Source organism: Eschrichtius robustus, chromosome 7 (assembly GCF_028021215.1).
Source record: "Eschrichtius robustus isolate mEscRob2 chromosome 7, mEscRob2.pri, whole genome shotgun sequence".
In the NCBI taxonomy this organism is placed as follows: domain Eukaryota; kingdom Metazoa; phylum Chordata; class Mammalia; order Artiodactyla; family Eschrichtiidae; genus Eschrichtius; species Eschrichtius robustus.
Window position 1 is genome coordinate 110,792,117 of NC_090830.1, and position 20,027 is coordinate 110,812,143.

Here is a 20,027-nt window from a genome sequence, read left to right on the forward strand (position 1 = left end):
CCGAAGCCAGCGGGGAGTTGGAAAACATGTGACAGACAGACCTCTTCACGGGGTTATTTCTTGCCCCTTTCACAACAGACCACAGCCAGCTTTTCTGCTAGCTCTCCCAAAGCGGGATAAATCAGAGCCAATTGCACTGTATCACTACTATTTCCTATATAGTAGTATAAGGATCGAGGAAACGAAAGAAAGAAAGAGAGAGAGAGAGAGTGAGAGAGAGAGAGAGAGAGAGACAACAAAATGAGGGGAGGACAGAGGAAATTAAAGGAGCGGGACATCTGGAAGGCAGTGGGGAAAGCCAAGGGGAAAACACTGGACTCTCGGAGATACTTTAAAGCGTTTTAATTGCAGCATGAAAACCCTCTAGTAAATGATCTTTTTTCTTTTCTCTTCCCTCAACCAAATGGATCTCTGCTTTAGAATGGGAAAAGACTCAGCTGGGATCAATAAAAGTATTCTTAGTTGTGACTGTATCTGAGAATTGTATCCAAAAGACAGATTTTCCCGCCTCTGAGTTATATTTGATACAATGATGGGTTATGTTAATTAATTTAAAGGCTATATGACAAAGGAGATGAGATCTTTTGAAGCAGAATTTGTTACTTAAGAGGATTTGTCCTTGTTTGAATTTGTAATTGAACAGACTTGCATGTAGTGCAAGACTTCTGTAAGCAGCTGCGTAACAGTCATTTGATTTTAGGGTAGATGAGGAGCAGGGGGATAACAAGAAAAAAGGGAAAGAGGATGCATTGGTAGGGAAATTGGGACCAGGTAACTGGCTGCCAGGGAAGAGTTACTCTTTGCTTCCTGCATCTGCAAGTAGAAGTCGTTTATATCCTGCAGGAGATGGGAGTGGAGGGGAAAGGGGGAACTGTCTAGAAATTTCAGAGGAATTTTCAAAGGATTTAAGGAGCTCTTGACCTTGATCCTTGTGTTAAAATAAGGGGTTATGAACATAGGTTGTGAGCTTAGAACGAGGCCCTGTAACAGACTGGCTAAGAAGGCAGTCCTGAAAGCCCCACAGAGGCTGGAGTCATGGCTCCCACTTACTCACTGTGTGGTACTGGACAAGTCACTTATGTTCTCTAAGCTTCACTTTCCTCAGCCACAAATGGGGATATGTAGATCTACCTTACAGGGTTGTTATGAAGGTTAAATGAGATAATTCTGGAAAGCTCTCAGATAATGTCTGACACATAGTGGCTGTTCAATGAATAGTACCTATAACTATTTGAAAAGGCAAGATACTTGACTGCACTGAGTTAACAGGGAAAGGGGAGGGAGGGTCTGCTAAGCTCTTGGGGTGTATAGAGAAGGAACAGGACAGACTGAGGAGGGAAGACCTGACATGAGAAAAAGGTCCATAGATGCTCATTAACCAGGATGGCATCATTACCTTTTCCTCATTTGAGAAACCAGAGGATTAGTGTCCATGATCTTTGAGCCTCTTTACCTCTGAGATCACGATCTAATATGACCAAAGCTAAAAATGTCCAGGCTGTAGATCAAAAAAGTTCTTTGCTTCTCATCCTATCTATAAAAGAAAGCCTTTTGGAGAGCTGAATATTGGAGAGCAGCTGGCTCTTTGCTGAGGTGAGTGGAAAGCAAGGCTGCCCGGGCACATGGGCACCAGAAGGGGGCAGAGTGCCATCTGGTGGTAGTCCTTGCTGACGGTGCAGAAGAACGTAAGCCTGTGTATCTGCGCAAGGTCTCTGGGATTTACGAACTAACATTTGTTGAGCACTTTCTACGTGTAAGTCACTGTACTAAAGGCTTTACATGCACTTTCTCATTTCAACCTCTTGTGAAGTAGGCACTATTATTACCAATTTACAGAGGAAGAAACAGAGTGAGAGCGATCAGGTAGCTTGTCCAACATCTGTGGACAAATGAGCTGGACTTAGAATCAGGTAGTGTTTTAATCATTATGCTATGTTAAACAGAACGAAAAGGAAAAACCAAAAAGAAGTGGGTAAGGTTGTAATAGGAGAATGACAGAAGAAAAATTAGCATATGAGAGCAATGAATTTTTTTTTTAGATAGAGAAAGAGGGAAGCTTGGCAAAGATTAGAACTATACAATCGATTATTTGTAACTCTGCATAAGTGATCTTTGTGGTGCTCTGTAAAGGTCAGCCTAACTCACCAGTTTGGGTTCCCCAGGACCCACAGTCACACTCACTGTCTCTGGGTCAAACTTGGGTGCTGTGGCAGTGACAGTGTAGGTACCTGGAAGCAGCAGCCGGAAGTAATCTCCATGGTCACCTAAAAGTCACAAGGATATAACTCAGCCTGCTGATGAGAAATCTGCCCCAGGTGAGGCCTTGATATGAAAAAATGATCTGAGGGTTTTAGCTGACCACAAGCTTGATTTTTCTTAATAGCATGATGAAACTGGTAAAGATCTAAAACAATCATAGGTTGTCATAACGTTGTAAGACCATGGGCCTCAGCTCGGGGGAAGCAGAAGTTTCACTGTGCTCTGCACTGAGAGTACTGTGTTTAATTTTAGACCCTGTATTTTAAAACAAACTCATGTCCAGTAAAGGGTTACTAGGAGAAAGGCCGAAGGATTTATGAATGTTTTGCCTGGTAAAGAGACTAACATGAAATCTCTGTTTCAATGTCTGAAAAGTCATTGTGAAGAAATGACATCTACTTAAAGAAATAATGGGGACGGAAGCAAAAACTTTTTTGACAAAATATGAGCTACCAGAAAAGAAATGGACTGCTTTATGAAATTGTGAGCAGAGACTGAATGAGGGGCTCTTGAAAAGCTACACAGTTGTGCAGTGCACAACCCGCACCAATGGACATGGTCTGGACAACCAGCTGTCAGCGGTGTTGTATGTGTGTAATCTTGTATTGAGTGGGGGTGCTCCACTAAAGATCTGAGTTTGAGAACCCTATTTCTAATATTTCTTCCACCACCATCAAAAGGGGAAAATAAAATGGAAAAGAAAGCCTGTTTCTCATGGCAGGGATGTAGCATTTTGGCTAATGACTTTATATCCCTTTAGAATAAATTATGACTGTGCCTTTAAAATTTCTTTTAATTGTACAGCAATGAATAATTGAAATAAATGCAATTAAGAATGAGACAGATAAATAATGAGGAAGTCTCTTCTCTGCCCCCTATTAAATGTAATTTACTGTAAAATTCTTTAGCAAAAGCAGTGTGTTTTAATGCATATGTTGGATACTTTGTTATACCCTGGGGGCTGTCATTTTCTTTAATTAGGGGCTCACACCCCAGAGTGCTTAGCTAGCATTGTACCAGAAAGGCCCAATTCCAGATGCAGCTGTTGCAAGGGCTTCAGCTATCTTTATTTCTTAGCAACACTAGATGCTTTGCTAAGTAGCATAATGAATGTTAGCAATGAGGTTTTCTGTTACTGAAATGAGTAATTTGTCAATTTACCATAATGGGTGTTGGAAGTGGACTCTTATTGGTGAAATTGGTGGTATTCAATGTATGTTGATTGGCTAGAATGAGACATTCCCCACCCTTGCATGAATAGGGTATAAGAATCTATGGGGGGGGGGGTCAGAGGGCAGACAGCAGAAGCAAGAAGAACTACAATCCTGCAGCCTGTGGAACAAAAACCACATTCACAGAAAGATAGACAAGATGAAAAGGCAGAGAGCTATGTACCAGATGAAGGAACAAGATAAAACCCCAGAAAAACAACGAAGTGAAGTGGAGATAGGCAACCTTCCAGAAAAAGAATTCAGAATATTGATAGTGAAGATGATCCAGGACCTCGGGAAAAGAATGGAGGCAAAGATCGAGAAGATGCAAGAGATGTTTAACAAAGACCTAGAAGAATTAAAGAACAAACAAACAGAGATGAACAATACAATAATTGAAATGAAAACTACACTAGAAGGAATCAATAGCAGGATAACTGAGGCAGAAGAACAGATAAGTGACATGGAAGACAGAATGGTGGAATTCACTGCTGTGGAACAGAATAAAGAAAAAAGAATGAAAAGAAATGAAGACAGCCTAAGAGACCTCTGGGACAACATTAAACGCAACAACATTCGCATTATAGGGGTCCCAGAAGGAGAAGAGAGAGGGAAAGGACCGAGAAAATATTTGAAGAGATTATAGTCGAAAACTTCCCTAACATGGGAAAGGAAATAGCCACCCAAATCCAGGAAGCTCAGAGAGTCCCATACAGGATAAACCCAAGGAGAAACATGCTGAGACACATAGTAATCAAACTGGCAAAAATTAAAGACAAAGAAAAATTATTGAAAGCAGCAAGGGAAAAACGACAAATAACATACAAGGGAATTCCCATAAGGTTAACAGCTGATTTCTCAGCAGAAACTCTACAAGTCAGAAGGGAGTGGCATGATATACTTAAAGTGATGAAAGGGAAGAACCTACAACCAAGATTACTCTACCCGGCAAGGATCTCATTCAGATTCGATGGAGAAATCAAAAGCTTTACAGACAAGCAAAAGCTAAGAGAATTCAGCACCTCCAAACCAGCTCTACAACAAATGCTAAAGGAACTTCTCTAAGTGGGAAAAACAAGAGAAGAAAAGGACCTACAAAAACAAACCCAAAACAATTAAGAAAATGGTCATAGGAACATACATATCGATAATTACCTTAAATGTGAATGGATTAAATGCTCCAACCAAAAGACACATGCTCGCTGAATGGATACAAAACCAAGACCCATATATATGCTGTCTACAAGAGACCCACTTCAGACCTAGGGACACACAAAGACTGAAAGCGAGGGGATAGAAAAAGATATTCCATGCAAATGGAAATCAAAAGAAAGCTGGAGTAGCTATACTCATATCAGATAAAATAGACTTTAAAATAAAGAATGTTACAAGAGACAAGGAAGGACACTACATAATGATCAAGGCATCAATCCAAAAAGAAGATATAACAATTATAAATATATATGCACCCAACATAGGAGCACCTCAATACATAGGCAACTGCTAACAGCTCTAAAAGAGGAAATCGACAGTAACACAATAATAGTGGGGGACTTTAACACCTCACTTACACCAATGGACAGATCATCCAGACAGAAAATTAATAAGGAAACACAAGCTTTAAATGACACAAGAGACCAGATAGATTTAATTGATATTTATAGGACATTCCATCCAAAAACAGCAGATTACACTTTCTTCTCAAGTGCGCATGGAATATTCTCCAGGATAGATCACGTCTTGGGTCACAAATCAAGCCTCAGTAAATTTAAGAAAATTGAAATCATATCAAGCATCTTTTCTGACCACAACGCTATGAGATTAGAAATCAATTACAGGGAAAAAAACATAAAAAACACAAACACATGGAGGCTAAACAAGACATTACTAAATAACCAAGAGATCACTGAAGAAACCAAAGAGGAAATCAAAAAATACCTAGAGACAAATGACAATGAAAACACGACGATCCAAAACCTATGGGATGCAGCAAAAGCAGTTCTAAGAGGGAAGTTTATAGCTATACAAGCCTACCTCAAGAAACAAGAAAAATCTCAAATAAACAATCTAACCTTACACCTAAAGGAACTAGAGAAAGAAGAACAAACGAAACCCAAAGTTAGCAGAAGGAAAGAAATCATAAAGATCAGAGCAGAAATAAATGAAATAGAAACAAAGAAAACAATAACAAAGATCAATAAAACTAAAAGCTGGTTCTTTGAGAAGATAAACAAAATTGATAAACCATTTAGCCAGATTCAACAAGAAGAAGAGGGAGAGGACTCAAATCAATAAAATTAGAAGTGAAAAAGGAGAAGTTACAACAGACACCGCAGAAATACAAAGCATCCTAAGAGACTACTACAAGCAACTCTATGCCAATAAAATGGACAACCTGGAAGAAAGGGACAAATTCTTAGAAAGGTATAACCTTCCAAGACTGAACCAGGAAGAAATAGAAAATATGAACAAATCAATCACAAGCAATGAAATCGAAACTGTGATTAAAAATCTTGCAACAAACAAAAGTCCAGGACCAGATGGCTTCACAGGTGAATTCTAGCAAACATTTAGAGAAGAGCTAACACCCATCCTTCTCAAACTCTTCCAAAAAATTGCAGAGTAAGGAACACTCCCAAACTCATTCTATGAGGCCACCATCACCCCGATACCAAAACCAGACAAAGATACTCCAAAAAAAGAAAATTACAGACCAATATCACTGATGAATATAGATGCAAAAATCCTCAACAAAATACTAGCAAACAGAATCCAACAACACATTAAAAGGATCATACACCATGATCAAGAGGGATTTATCCCAGGGATGCAAGGATTCTTCAATATATGCAAATCAATCAATATGATTCACCATATTAACAAATTGAAGAAGAAAAACCATACGATCATGTCAATAGATGCAGAAAAAGCTTTTGACAAAATTCAACACCCATTTATGATAAAAACTCTCCAGAAAGTGGGCATAGAGGGAACCTACCTCAACATAGTAAAGGCCATATATGACAAACCCACAACAAACATCATTCTCAATGGTGAAAAACTGAAGGCATTTCCTCTAAGATCAGGAACAAGACAAGGATGTCCACTCTCACCACTGTTTTTCAACATAGTTTTGGAAGTCCTAGCCACAGCAATCAGAGAAGAAAAAGAAATTAAAGGAATACAAATTGGAAAAGAAGAAGTAAAACTGTCACTGTTTGCAGATGACATGATACTATACATAGAGAATCCTAAAGATGCCACCAGAAAACTACTAGAGCTAATCAATGAATTAGGTAAAGTTGCAGGATACAAAATTAATGCACAGAAATCTCTTGCATTCCTATACACTAATGATGAAATATCTGAAAGAGAAATTATGGGAACACTCCCATTTACCACTGCAACAAAAAGAATAAAATACCTAGGAATAAACCTACCTAGGGAGACAAAAGACCTGTATGCAGAAAACTATAAGACACTGATGAAAGAAATTAAAGATGATACCAACAGGTGGAGAGATATACCATGTTCTTGGATTGGAAGAATCAATATTGTGAAAATGACTATACTACTCAAAGCAATCTACAGATTCAATGCAATCCCCTATCAAATTACCAATGGCATTTTTTACGGAACTAGAACAAATCATCTTAAAATTTGTATGGAGACACAAAAGACCCCGAATAGCCAAAGCAGTCTTGAGGGAAAAAAATGGAGCTGGAGGAATCAGACTCCCTGACTTCAGACTATACTACAAAGCTACAGTAATCAAGACAATATGGTACTGGCACAAAAACAGAAATACAGATCAATGGAACAAGATAGAAAGCCCAGAGATAAATCCATGCACCTATGGTCAACTAATCTATGACAAAGGAGGCAAGGATATACAGTGGAGAAAAGGCCGTCTCTTCAATAAGTGGTGCTGGGAAAACTGGACAGCTACATGTAAAAGAATGAAATTAGAATACTCCCTAACACCATACACAAAAATAAACTCAAAATGGATTAGAGACCTGAATATAAGACTGGACACTATAAAACTCTTAGAGGAAAACATAGGAAGAACACTCTTTGACATAAATCACAGCAAGATCTTTTTTGATCCACCTCCTAGAGTAATGGAAATAAAAACAAAAATAAACAAATGGGACCTAATGAAACTTCAAAGTTTTTGCACAGCAAAGGAAACCATAAACAAGACGAAACGACAACCCTCAGAATGGGAGAAAATATTTGCAAACGAATCAACGGACAAAGGATTAATCTCCAAAATATATAAACAGCTCATTCAGCTCAATATTAAAGAAACAAACACCCCAATCCAAAAATGGGCAGAAGACCTAGATAGACATTTCTCCAAAGAAGACATACAGACGGCCACGAAGCACATGAAAAGATGCTCAACATCACTAATTATTAGAGAAATGCAAATCAAAACTACAATGAGGTATCACCTCACTCCTGTTAGAATGGGCATCATCAGAAAATCTACAAACAACAAATGCTGGAGAGGGTGTGGAGAAATGGGAACCCTCTTGCACTGCTGGTGGGAATGTAAATTGATACAGCCACTATGGAGAACAGTATGGAGGTTCCTTAAAAAACTAAAAATAGAATTACCATATGATCCAGCAATCCCACTCCTGGTCATATACCCCGAGGAAACCATAATTCAAAAAGACACATGCACCCCAATGTTCACTGCAGCACCATTTACAATAGCCAGGTCATGGAAGCAACCTAAATGCCCATCGACAGATGAATGGATAAAGAAGATGTGGTACATATATACAATGGAATATTACTCAGCCATAAAAAGGAACGAAATTGAGTCATTTGTTGAGACGTGGATGGATGTAGAGACTGTCATACAGAGTGAAGTACGTCAGAAAGAGTAAAACAAATATCGTATATTAACGCATATATGTGGAACCTAGAAAAATTGTACAGATGAACTGGTTTGCAGGGCAGAAATTGAGACACAGATGTAGAGAACAAACGTATGCACACCAAGGGGGGAAAGCGGCGGGGGGTGGCGGTTGGGGGGTGGGATGAATTGGGCGATTGGGATTGACATGTATACACTAATATGTATAAAATAGATAACTAATAAGAACCTGCTGTATAAAAAAATAAATAAAATTAAATTAAAAAAAAAAAGAATCTATGGGACTTCCCTGTTAGCACAGTGGTTAAGAATCTGCCTGCCAATGCAGGTGACACGGGTTTGAGTCCTGGTCCAGGAAGATCCCACATGCCGCGGAGCAACTAACCTCGCAAGCCACAACTACTGAGCCCGTGTGCCGGAACTACTGCAGCCCACATGCCTGGAGCCTGCGCTCCGCAACAAAGAGAAGCCACCGCAATGAGAAGCTCACGCACTGCAATGAAGAGTAGCCACTGCTCGCCACAACTAGAGAAAGCCTGTGCACAGCAAGGAAGACCCAACACAGCCAAAAAATAATAATAGTAATAAGAAAGAAAGAAAGAAAGAAAGAAAGAAAGAAAGAAAGAAAGAAAGAAAGGAAGGAAGGAAGGAAGGAAGGAAGGAAGGAAGGAAGGAAGGAAGGAAGGAAGGAAGGAAGGAAGGAAGGAAGGAAGAAAGAAAGAAAGAAAGAAAGAAAGAAAGAAAGAAAGAAAGAAAGAATCTAGCAGGCCCTGAAGCTCTTACAGATTCCAAAGCTTGGTTCCCTGTACAGTCCTGGCTCCAGTCACTGAGCTGGAGGATTCTGGTGTCTGATGCTTGACTCTGGGGCTACAGAATTCGGCCTTTAGAATGTTGTTGCCTTTGCCTTGAATGAACTGTTCATGTAAGACGTGTTGGGATCACCTTAAAGAATATAAGTTATCTCCTTAAAGCTGAGATTCATCTAGTTTAAACAGACTGTCTGAGCTGTAAGATGCCTGCTTGGTACAGCCTGCATGATGAAAAGTGGCTGAGCATGCTGGTATCAAGGCTCGGGGAGGAAGGCAAATCTCACCTGCCCCTAACCACTGGCAGCTACTGCTCTACATTAAAAACCAAACAAACAACCCCAAACCTGATCAAATTGGGCTGGGGCAGTTGGCAACACCATTGTGCTGTGAGATATTCCGTACCATTCTAGAAGGTTCCAAGTTGGCTCTGAGATTTGCCCACACCATCAATCTTGCCCTGCCGCCGCGAGCCCATGGAATGCCTTTTACTAACTTTTCCCTGAACGGAGGTGTAGCGAAATGCCTGGCTCAGGGACAAGACTAACATCAGTTTTACAGTCTTTTTTTTTTCTAGCCCATTCCACACCAGTATGTGAGCTATTAATAACCTCAAACCCAGGAAACACCCCTAACAAAGTTGTATGAGGCAGTGACTCCTGAATGCTGAGAGAGATGTTACATTTACATCTTCCTGGGCCTTGCCTCTTAATTCCTATCCTCAATCCTGTTATCCTTCCTTCCTCCAATCCACCACCCCCAGTGTCCTTGATGTCCCTGCTGGTCTCACTGGCTTACAAATTGGCCTCCTGATTATGCTGAAGGTGGTGAAGGAGTGAAAGCTTCCTTCTCACCCCACTAAGCAGTGGCCACCTACCTGAAGTGACATCATGGTTAATCCCACTGACAGAAATGACAGCGTCCACAAGATTATTATAATTCTCATCCCGCACCATTCCCTTGATGCCTTGGTGTACCTGTAGGAAAGTTTATAGTGTATAGTTATGCTCATAAAACCTTTGTGCGGTGTTTGAGAGTCCACGAAGCCCTTTCCCATGTGTTTCTGCACTTGATCTTCACAAAGATTATGGTGATAGACCCTTGACTGGTCTCTCTGGTCTCACCCCGATCCCCAATAATCTCAATAGAGCAGTCAGAGTGATCCTGTTAAAATCTAAGTCAAATCATGTCACTAATCTACTTTCTATCTCTATGAATTTGACTACTCTTGATATCTCATATAAGTAAAATTATACCATATTTGTTTTTTTGGGGACTGGCTTATTTCACCTAGCATAATGTCCTCAAGGTTCATCCATGTTGTAACATATGACAGAATTTCCTTCTTTTTTAAGGCTGTATGCCCGTTGTGTATCTATACCACATTTTGTTTACCCCTTCATCCACCAATGGACACTTGGGTTGTTTTCACCTTTTGGCTACTGTGAACAATGCTGCTATGAACATGCATATACAAATATCTCTTTGAGATCATGCTTTCAGTTCTTCTGAATATATACCCAGAAGCGGTTTTGCAGGATCATATGGCAGCTCTATTTTTAATTTTTTCAGGAACCACCACACTGTTTCTCATAGTGGCTACACCAGTTTACATTCCCACCAACACTGCACCAGGGTTCCAATTTCTCTACATCCTTGCCAACACTTGCTATTTTCTGTCATTGTTTGTAAATTTGTTTTTGTGTAGCAGCCATCCTAATGAGTGTGAGGTGGTATTTCACTGTGGCTTTGATTTACATTTCCCTCATGATTTTGAGCATCTTTTCATCTACTTGCTGTTGGCCTTGCACTTGCAATTGTGACTTCATCAGGGAGCCCCTTTTCCCCTAGATATCTTTGTGGTTTACTTCCTTACCTCCTTTAAGTCTGTTTAAATGTCACTTTCTCTGTAAGGCCTTCTTGAAAGCATTTTGCATTTAACGTGTTATAAAATTTGTTTTATTTCTTCTTTATTGTCTGTCTCTCCTCACTAGAATATAAGCTGCAATATATACAGAGATATTTGTTGTTTGTTTACTCTTCTTTTTAAAATTTATTTATTTATTTGTTTTTATTTTTGGCTGCGTTGGGTCTTTGTTGCTGTGCGTGGGCTTTCTCTAGTTGCGGTGAATGGGGGCTACTCTTCGTTGCGGTGAGCGGGCTTCTCATTGTGGTGGTTTCTCTTGTTGCGGAGCACGGGCTCTAGGTGCGCGGGCTTCAGTAGTTGTAGCACTCGAGCTCAGTAGCTGTGGCTCATGGGCTCTAGAGCGCAGGCTCAGTAGCTGTGGCGCACGGGCTTAGTTGCTCCTTGGCATGTGGGATCTTCCTGGACCAGGGCTCGAACCCGTGTCCCCTTCATTGGCAGGCGGATTCTTAACCACTGCACCACCAGGGATGCCCTGTTTGTTTACTCTTAATCCCGACCATATAGTACAGTCTCTGACAGATAGTTGCGCTCAACAATGTTGAATGAATTAATTTCACTGGTAGAGAAGCTGAGATCTATTGTAATGAGTCAGAGCAAAAGTCAGACCTGAGTCACACAAAACACCTTGCCTACCATCAGAAAACACTTCCCTTTCTGTAACCAGGAATGTTAAAGAATGGGATTTACCTGTTCCAAGAATTGAATTAGGGCTTCCCGATTACCCAGCCACTCGCGCTGTAATTCCTCTTGCCGCGGAAACTTGTCACAACTCAGTTCCAGCGTGATCTCAAAACAGTTGGTATGGAGGTAATTAAAGTCTTGCATTCCTAAGGGAAAGAGGGCGGTGGCAGATTTGTACAACCAGGTTCCCACCCAACACCCCATGCCAAATACAGATTGCTGGGGCTTAACGCCAGGGTTCTGATTCAGTATGTATTCAGTGAACATTTACATTTCTAACAAGTTTCCAGGTGACGCTGATGATGCTGGTCTAGAGACCATACTATCATTTTGATACAAACTTCATGATCTTGGAATTGCACCCCTTTAATTTAGGGTAATGATTCTCAGTGGAGGCAGTGGGTCATGCTTTCCCAGAGGATGGGAAGGGAAAGGGAGGAACAAGTATAATTCGAAAAAGTATATTTTATATTTTAAATTTGGGAGGGGGTACTTATTGCTTTCCTAATGCAAACTAAAGAAAGTAAAGTTCAATCTTCTTGCCTTGGCTTAAATTAACAGTAAACTATTGGTAGATATTGGTAGATGTAGTAAAGTGACAAGGAAGATGATTCTTAAATCTGTTACCTAGTCTTATAAACTTCCAGTAATATATAATGCTACTTGATGTTCCACATGAATATTAAAGGTAAGGTGTTTTTTAAAAAAATTATCGTATTTGTTCAGTGATTTTTAAACTTTCCGTGACAAAAGGTAATAAATATATATCTGTCTTTGAAAAAAAAAAAATCTTGCCTTGGGTTCAAGTGAGTTTTCAGCCACGATAAGTCTACCGCCTTCCCAGTACATGATGACTCCCTAACCTTCCTCCTGCCCACTCTCCATAGGACCAGCCATCAGCTCAGCCCTCTCCAGTGAGTTTTCTGCTACCTGGGCTCTGACAGGTCAGATGTGACAAGATGGGGAAAGACAGCTGCTGCAACATGATTCCTAAGAGAACCTGGCTTCCTGCTTCAGCCTCCTCCCTAACCTTAGGTTCCCTGTCTACTGAAGGTCTGTGAACAGAGGTTCTATCTTGACCCTCAGTGATGGGAAAAGCCCAGGGCATAGAGAGAGAAGCCTCTTGCTGGAGGTTTCTGCTATGTTATCAATGGCCAATGTCCACAGCAAACCCCTTCTGATGGGAGATGGGTAGGCAGGGTACAGAGAGCACATATCAGAGGAACTGTTTGTGTCCGGGCCAGCATCTCTCCTTCTTTGCTACGTGCGGCATACCTCATGCTACTACGGAAAAACCTTAACATCTATAAACCAGGCATTTCCAAATCCTCTATGTGCATTATTTAATACTTACATCAAAATTACAATGCAAGTAGTGTTATTCTTAAAGTACAGATGAGGAAACTGAAGCACAGAGAAGTTAAGTAATTAGCCTGAAGCCACATAAATGGTGAATGGGTAAGCCTGGTTTCGGCCCAGTGTACCCTTAGAACTCACGCTCTTAACCACTTGACTGCATTATTCCCTTCCTATGCCCTAATCCACTATGTAAACCACCAGTTTTAAAGGACCACAAGGTGTCCCGACCTCCATTTTAAGAGTCACAAGATGATGTTAAATGCCAACTTAAGACTTCCCATTTTTCAGATCTCTACTTGAGTGCAAAATAGCATTCCTGTCATTTCTCTGTGAAAAAGAATGATAATTTAAAAGGAGAAACGAACCCCATTCTACTTCAGCTTACAGCACTCTTGTGCCTAGTACTCTTCTTACCCTTGCTGAGAGAATACCAGGAAGCCCCATTGGTGATGCCATCTGGGAAGTAATCCCCACAGTTCCAACCTTGGTGCATCCATCCATGTGCATAGGAGTAGACCTTGGCCAGCTACAGGTAAAGCAGGTGGAAAATGACCTTGAGTATCCCCAACTCATGTGGCAATGCTCATACTCAGAAGCAGGGTGAGGCCAAGAACCCCACTAGGTGTAACAACTGATTATTTGCTTTCACGAAAGAAAATACCAGAAGGAATAGAGAGATGGGGTGTGTGTGCATGGAGTGGACTAGAGTTAGGAGACCTATCTTCTGATTTTCCCACTATACTGGGCCTAAATTTCTTCAAGTGCAAAGTGAGGGGTAGCACTCGATAATGTATAAGCTCTCTTCTAGGTGTACCTCAATGAGGTGTACCTCATTTTCCAGCCGAGTTTTATAAGAGAAATCAAGAGCAAGAAAGATAGGCCTTTGTGACAAAAAGAATTATGTATTGGGGGTGAGAGATGTGTGTTGGAAAGAGAGGAATATATTCAAAATCTCTATAATTCTCTTTCATTACTATTTTATAACAGTGGACAAGATGAGATTACTAGAGAAGAAAATGTAATAATATACTTGCTTTGCAAAGCAACAACTGGTGTTATTCTCTATGTAATTCATTAACTGTTGAATTAATAATGTTATCATTATAGGGGAATTCCCTGGCGGTCCAATGGTTAGGACTCCACACTTTCAATGCTGGGGCCCAGGTCCAGTCCCTGGTCGGGGAACTAAGATCCTGCAAGCCACGAGGTACAGCCCCAAAAAAGAAAAAAATTGAGATACTAAGTAATGTTATCATTATATTAATTATATATTATTAATAATATTAACTATAAAATAACTAATCTGTTAATTTTATTCTATTGCTGTTTTGAACTATTATGTAAACCTTTTTCATGTGCATGGTCTATTTTTCATTAATATAGCCATATTACCATAAAACCGTAAATTAGAGCCCCCAAATTCACATTTAATGCTCTAGCTTACCACCAGCACTATTAGGCTTTTGGCATATTTCTTGCTTGTCATTAGCTTAAGTAGTTTTTTACATTTTGGTAACTGTACTGTAAAAAGCTTTCCTATTTATTTACTTTTTCATGAATTTATGGCTTATCATTCAAAACAAAATTTAATATACTAGATTGTAAGCTCTTAACGAGCAGGAGGTGTTTTCAATCATTTTCTGTTCGTTCATTCCTAACAGGGTCCTGTGTTACTGATTTGACCTCAGTCACTCTCCTAAGCCCCAAGTTCCTCTGGCTGGACAGGCAGCCATTCTGCATACCTTCTGGAAAAGTGTGTCATCAGGTGTGGGGGTATTGGCAGTGCGGCGGAAACCTCGGACCCGGTGCTCAAGGGACTTGTCATATGGGTAATTGGCCACCACTGCTCCTCCATGGAGATTGGCTGAAAGGACAAAGTTGAAGGAGCGGATCCACTGGATCACTGCCTGGGTCTCGGGTTCCACCTGAGGAGAGATGAGAGCTTGGCGGTGAAGCTGCAACTGAAGCCAGATGGCTGTTTACATGAGTTTGTCGGGTTGTGGCCTGAGAGGACGGCATGTCTGACAGGAAGTGGCCTGAGAGGATGGCATGTCTGAATAAAGCAAAGAGAATCCTGCCAGATATGAGAAGTGCAGATGGGGAAATTTTGATCTTTTGCCTGATAGTTTAACAAATGAAGTGAATGGAACACTTGTTTAAAATGAAATCTCATGTGGAAACCCAGTATTCAATAGCTAAAAAGAGGTCATCTAGGGCAGTGAAACTATTGTGCATGATGCAAAATAGATACATGTCATGATACATTTGTGAAAACCCACAGAATATGCAACATGAAGAGTGAACCCTAATGTAAACTATGGACTTTTGGGTGATGATGACAAGTCAATGCAGGTTCATCATTGTAATAAATGTACCACTCTGGTGGGAGATGTTGATAATGGGAAGCAGGGAATATATGGTAATATTCTGTACTTTCCACTCAATTTTGCTGTGAATGTAAAACTGCTCAAAAATGAAGTCTATCCAAAAAAAAAAAAAAGAGAGAGAGAGAGAGAGGGAGAAAAAGAGCAGTTTGAAGAGGGGTAACATGAATTGGAGAGTGCAGAGTCCCAGTTTGGCCTCTCTCTGGCAACAAAGAAAGGGTCCTCCAATTTACCCACTGTTCCAGTAGCTTCTGGAGCTCCTCTGTAGAAATTTAGGGTTCTAGTAAATATATCTGAAAATTGCTGGTTTACAGCAATGGTTTTCAACCTCCTCCTTCCCCCAACACATCTGCTGTGTTGTTGACATGTGGAATGTTCTCCTGTGGTCATACCCAAATTTCATGAATTAGACATACTGTAATATGGGCCAGTCTTGGCTAAGTAGTGAGATTCCACCCATTCTACTGCAGATTTCTATTGCAGATTATATTGCTAGTGAGTGACAGTATTCTAAAGAAAGCCTTGAATCTACTGGACTTGTAGGTAAATAATTTACAGTCTTCACTGTTTTCCTCCCCTCAAGATGGATGTGCTTAGAGGTTATGTGGTGTTAATGTGTTAACGGCTCGTCCTGGACCAAGGGTCAGTTGTGAAGGCCCCCATCTTTTCTATTCCAAGGGAGACTGAATGAATAATGTTGAGTCTCACCCAATCAGAATGGATATAATCCCAAAGGCACTGGTCCAGCTCTGTGACCAGGGCTCAGATTCTTTAAAGCAGTCCTTTCTCCATGTCCTAACCCTCCATCCATCAGAAGGAGGCCAGCCTCTCACTGTTCCTGGCCCATCAAGAGCAAGAGGGACTTCTCATTGTCTTTTTTCCTTCTAAGATGCAGACAGAGGAGCCAGTGGGAGTCTAATTGTTACTGGCTCAATTACCTTATTTTATGTAGACAAGTTTAATCAATCAGAACATCCTTCTGGCTGGAGATGTCAATGAGTGCAAAGTTATTTTTGCTGTATTATTTGCTTGAGCCAAGAGCATAGCTGCTATCCAAAATCTAAACATGTCGGCATGACTTTTGCTTCAATTCCAAGGGGAAAAAAACTGATAATATTCCATCTAGGAACTCCCAATATAAAGCCTTCCACCTGCTTTAATTTTCTCTCCCCAGTCTCTAAGTTTAGATATTCACAGAGAATGTTTAGAACTAGCCCATACGGTGTAAGAAACAGGGTGGTGGTGATGCTCCAAGGATGACAAGAGTCATTCCCAGGAACAGGACGACCATCAGGCTGAAACCATTCGCATTACCAAGGGGCAAGAGGTCTGGGAGCATCAAATGGGATCCTTTGATTGAGAAAGCAAGGGAAATGAGAGTATGGTAAAGTAGTCAAGGGTCATACAGAAAGAGAAGAAGAAAAACTTCTCTTCTGAGGGTGAGACTCCCTAACCTCTTTCTCTAGCTAATTGTTGATAAGCGTACAGTTCATCACATGCGAGAGAGATTTCTCTTTAGAATGTTACAGTTCTCTGTCGACAGTACAGTGCAGTAGAAAGAATGTTGGATGAGGAGTCAGAAGACCTGGGTTTTAATCTTGAGTCCACCAATTACTAGCTGTGTGAGTTTAAATTATTTTTTCTATAAGTGTTATCTGTAAAACGGGGATGGATAACACTGCTTGATGCATTTACCAGAGTGTTACGATGATCAACTGAAACGCTAGCTGAGAAAGAATTCTATAGAATTCTAAAGTGCTGTGCAGCGGTATGAAACCACTTTCACCTCCTTTGCCACTCTCACCACTAACATCAAATATCATGTGCTCAGTGAAGGGCTCTATGCTCAGGGAGGAAGGAAATACAAAGAGGCATACGTTACAGTTAGCATTGCTCTGGACAGACTAGCACAGAATTGGGTTGATGCTTTATTATTGCATATTTAGTTGATGTGAAGATTCAGGGAAGAAATTCCAGATGCTGATTTACCTGCTTCTGCTTGCAAATTTTGTCTTATACCTGATTTTTCCAGTTGTCTGGAAGGGGCAAGTGGTGGTTGGGGCCTCCGTTCTTCTCATTGTAGTAGATGTAGGTATTGAGATCAGGGAAGTTGCGGTTCAGGTCCACTCCGTTTGCATTGTTCCTGCCAACCAGATACCCAGAAATGTCCCTGTCCTAGTGGGAAAAAGAAGAAATGAAAGATGAAGGTTTCAGACTGAATGCTCTATTTGAAGAACACTGTATAGTTTTTTTTTTACACATTAGCTCGATCTATCAAACGATGTAGCATTTTCTTCTTTAACTCATCCAAAGTCCCAGTGGCGTGGTTCAAGTTTCCCTATAAACCACATGCTGGAGGTAGAGATCCCAGGAGAAGCTCTAACAAAAGGAGGGTGTTTCAGGATAATGGGAACCCCTGTTTTAAAAAAATTGTTTATGTCTATTTAATCAGAATGACAGAGGTATGTGCAGTGAGAAAGTATAATTTTTTCAGTTATATATGTATTTTTTTCAGATTATTTTCCATTATAGGTTATTACAAGATATTGACTACAGTTCCCCATGCTATACAGTAAATCCTTGTTGCTTATCTATTTTATGTATAGTAGTTTGTATCTGTTAATCCCATACTCCTAATTTATCCCTCCCCCATCCCTTTCCCCTTTGGTAACTATAAGTTTGTCTTCTATGTCTGAGTCTGTTTCTGTTTTATATAAAGAGTCATTTGTATATTATTTTAGATTCCACATATAAGTGATATCACTTATCACTTATAATATTTTTCTTTCTCTGTCTGACTTACTTCACTTAATATGATAATCTCTAGGTCCATCCACGTTCCTGCAAGTGGCAATATTTCATTCTTTTTTATGGCTGAGTAATATTCCATTAGATATTTATACCACAACTTCTTAAACCAATTGTCTGTCGATGGGCACTTCGGTTATTTCCATGTCTTGGCTATTGTAAATAGTGCTGCTATGAACACTTGGGTGCATGTATCTTTTCAAATTAGAGTTTTCATCTTTTCCAGATATATGCCCAGGAGTAGGATCGTTGGATCATATGGTGGCTCTATTTTTAGTTTTTTAAGGAACCTCCATACTGTTTTCCATAGTGGCTGCACCAGTTTACATTCCCACCAACAGTGTAGGAGGGTGGGAACCCCTATTCTTTAAAAATGGTTTTATTGATATATATAGCTTACATACCACAACATTCATCCATTTTAAGTGTACAATTCAAAGAATTTTAGTATGCTTACAGAATTGTGCAACTTTTACCCCAATTTAAGAATACTTCTATCACCCTGAAAAGAAACCTCATGCCCATTTACAGTCACTCCTCATTTTTACTCCACCCCTAGGTAATCACTTTCTGTCTCTACGGATTTGCCTTTTCTGGACATTTCAGTAAGTGGGATCATATATTATATGTTTGGCTTTTTTCACTGGGCAAAATGTTTTTGAGGTTCCTGCATGTTGTAGCATGTATCAGGACTTCATTCCCTTTTATTTCTGAATAATTCCATTATATGGATTTATCACATTGTGTTTATCCATTCACCAGTTAATAGACTGTATTTGTTTCCTGGGACTGCTGTAACAAATTACCACAAACTAGGTGGCTTATAACATCAGAAATGTATTCTCTCACAGTTCTGGAGGCTAGAAGTCTGAAATCAAGCAGGGTCATGCTCTCTAAAGGCTTTAGAGGAGGATCCTTCTTTGACTCTTCTAGCTTCTGGTGGTTGCCGACAGTCCTTGGCGTCCCTTAGCTTGTAGATGCCTCACTCCGATTTCTACTTCTATCTTCACATAGTCTTCTCCCCTGTATGTCTGTGTCTCTGAGTACAAATTGCTATCTTCTTATAAGGACACCGGTTATATTTGACTTAGGTCCCCTAATCCAGTATGACTTCACTTTAACTTGATTACATATGCAAAGACCCTATTTCCAAACAAGGTCATATTCATAGGTTCCAGGTAGACATGAATTGGAGGGGGCAGAGGGGATACTATTAAACCCAGTACATGGACATTTGGTTTGTTTCCACTTTTTGGCTATTGTGGATAATGCTGCTGCAAACATTTGTGTATAAGTCTGTGTGTGGACACATGTTTTCATTTCTAATATCTAGTAGTAGAACTGCTGGATCATAAAGTAAGTCCATATTTAACTTTTTCAGAAACTGCTAAACTGTTTTCCAAAGTGGAAACCATCCCCCCCTTTATTTTTTTTTTACTTAGGATCCTTGATTATCTTTTTTCTGAGCAATATCAACTTCGTGGATCCCTTAACCTCTCTGCTCACACTTCACATTTCATCGTTTATTTGGTCATGTATTCATTCATTCATCCATCCATTTAATCAATCCATATCTATTTAGGTCTATCTCTATTCAAAGTCCCCTGAAAGACACTAGGGAAAGAGATCATGAGACATTATGCTAGCTTTCCAGGAATTCATGGTATATATGGGGAGATAGATACTTACATAAATAAT

At 40.1% G+C, this 20,027-nt stretch overlaps 1 protein-coding gene across 4 annotated transcripts in view; it reads right to left on the bottom strand.

Annotated features, from left to right (window-relative positions):
- CPN1 (carboxypeptidase N subunit 1) overlaps positions 1–20,027 on the bottom strand; it is a 35,001-nt gene that overhangs the window by 1,007 nt on the left and 13,967 nt on the right. The window contains exons 3-8 of one of the 4 annotated variants that reach the window (XM_068549010.1): positions 17,541–17,696; positions 14,880–15,062; positions 13,552–13,663; positions 11,785–11,924; positions 10,048–10,147; positions 2,182–2,264 (exon numbers count right to left, since the gene is read on the bottom strand). In XM_068549010.1, coding sequence (XP_068405111.1) covers positions 2,182–2,264; positions 10,048–10,147; positions 11,785–11,924; positions 13,552–13,663; positions 14,880–15,062; positions 17,541–17,696 — 774 coding nt within the window. Of the gene's footprint in view, positions 1–2,145; positions 2,265–10,047; positions 10,148–11,784; positions 11,925–13,551; positions 13,664–14,879; positions 15,063–17,540; positions 17,697–20,027 lie in introns of all 4 variants that reach the window. The other 3 variants (XM_068549009.1, XM_068549011.1, XM_068549012.1) reach the window with 3 other exon arrangements.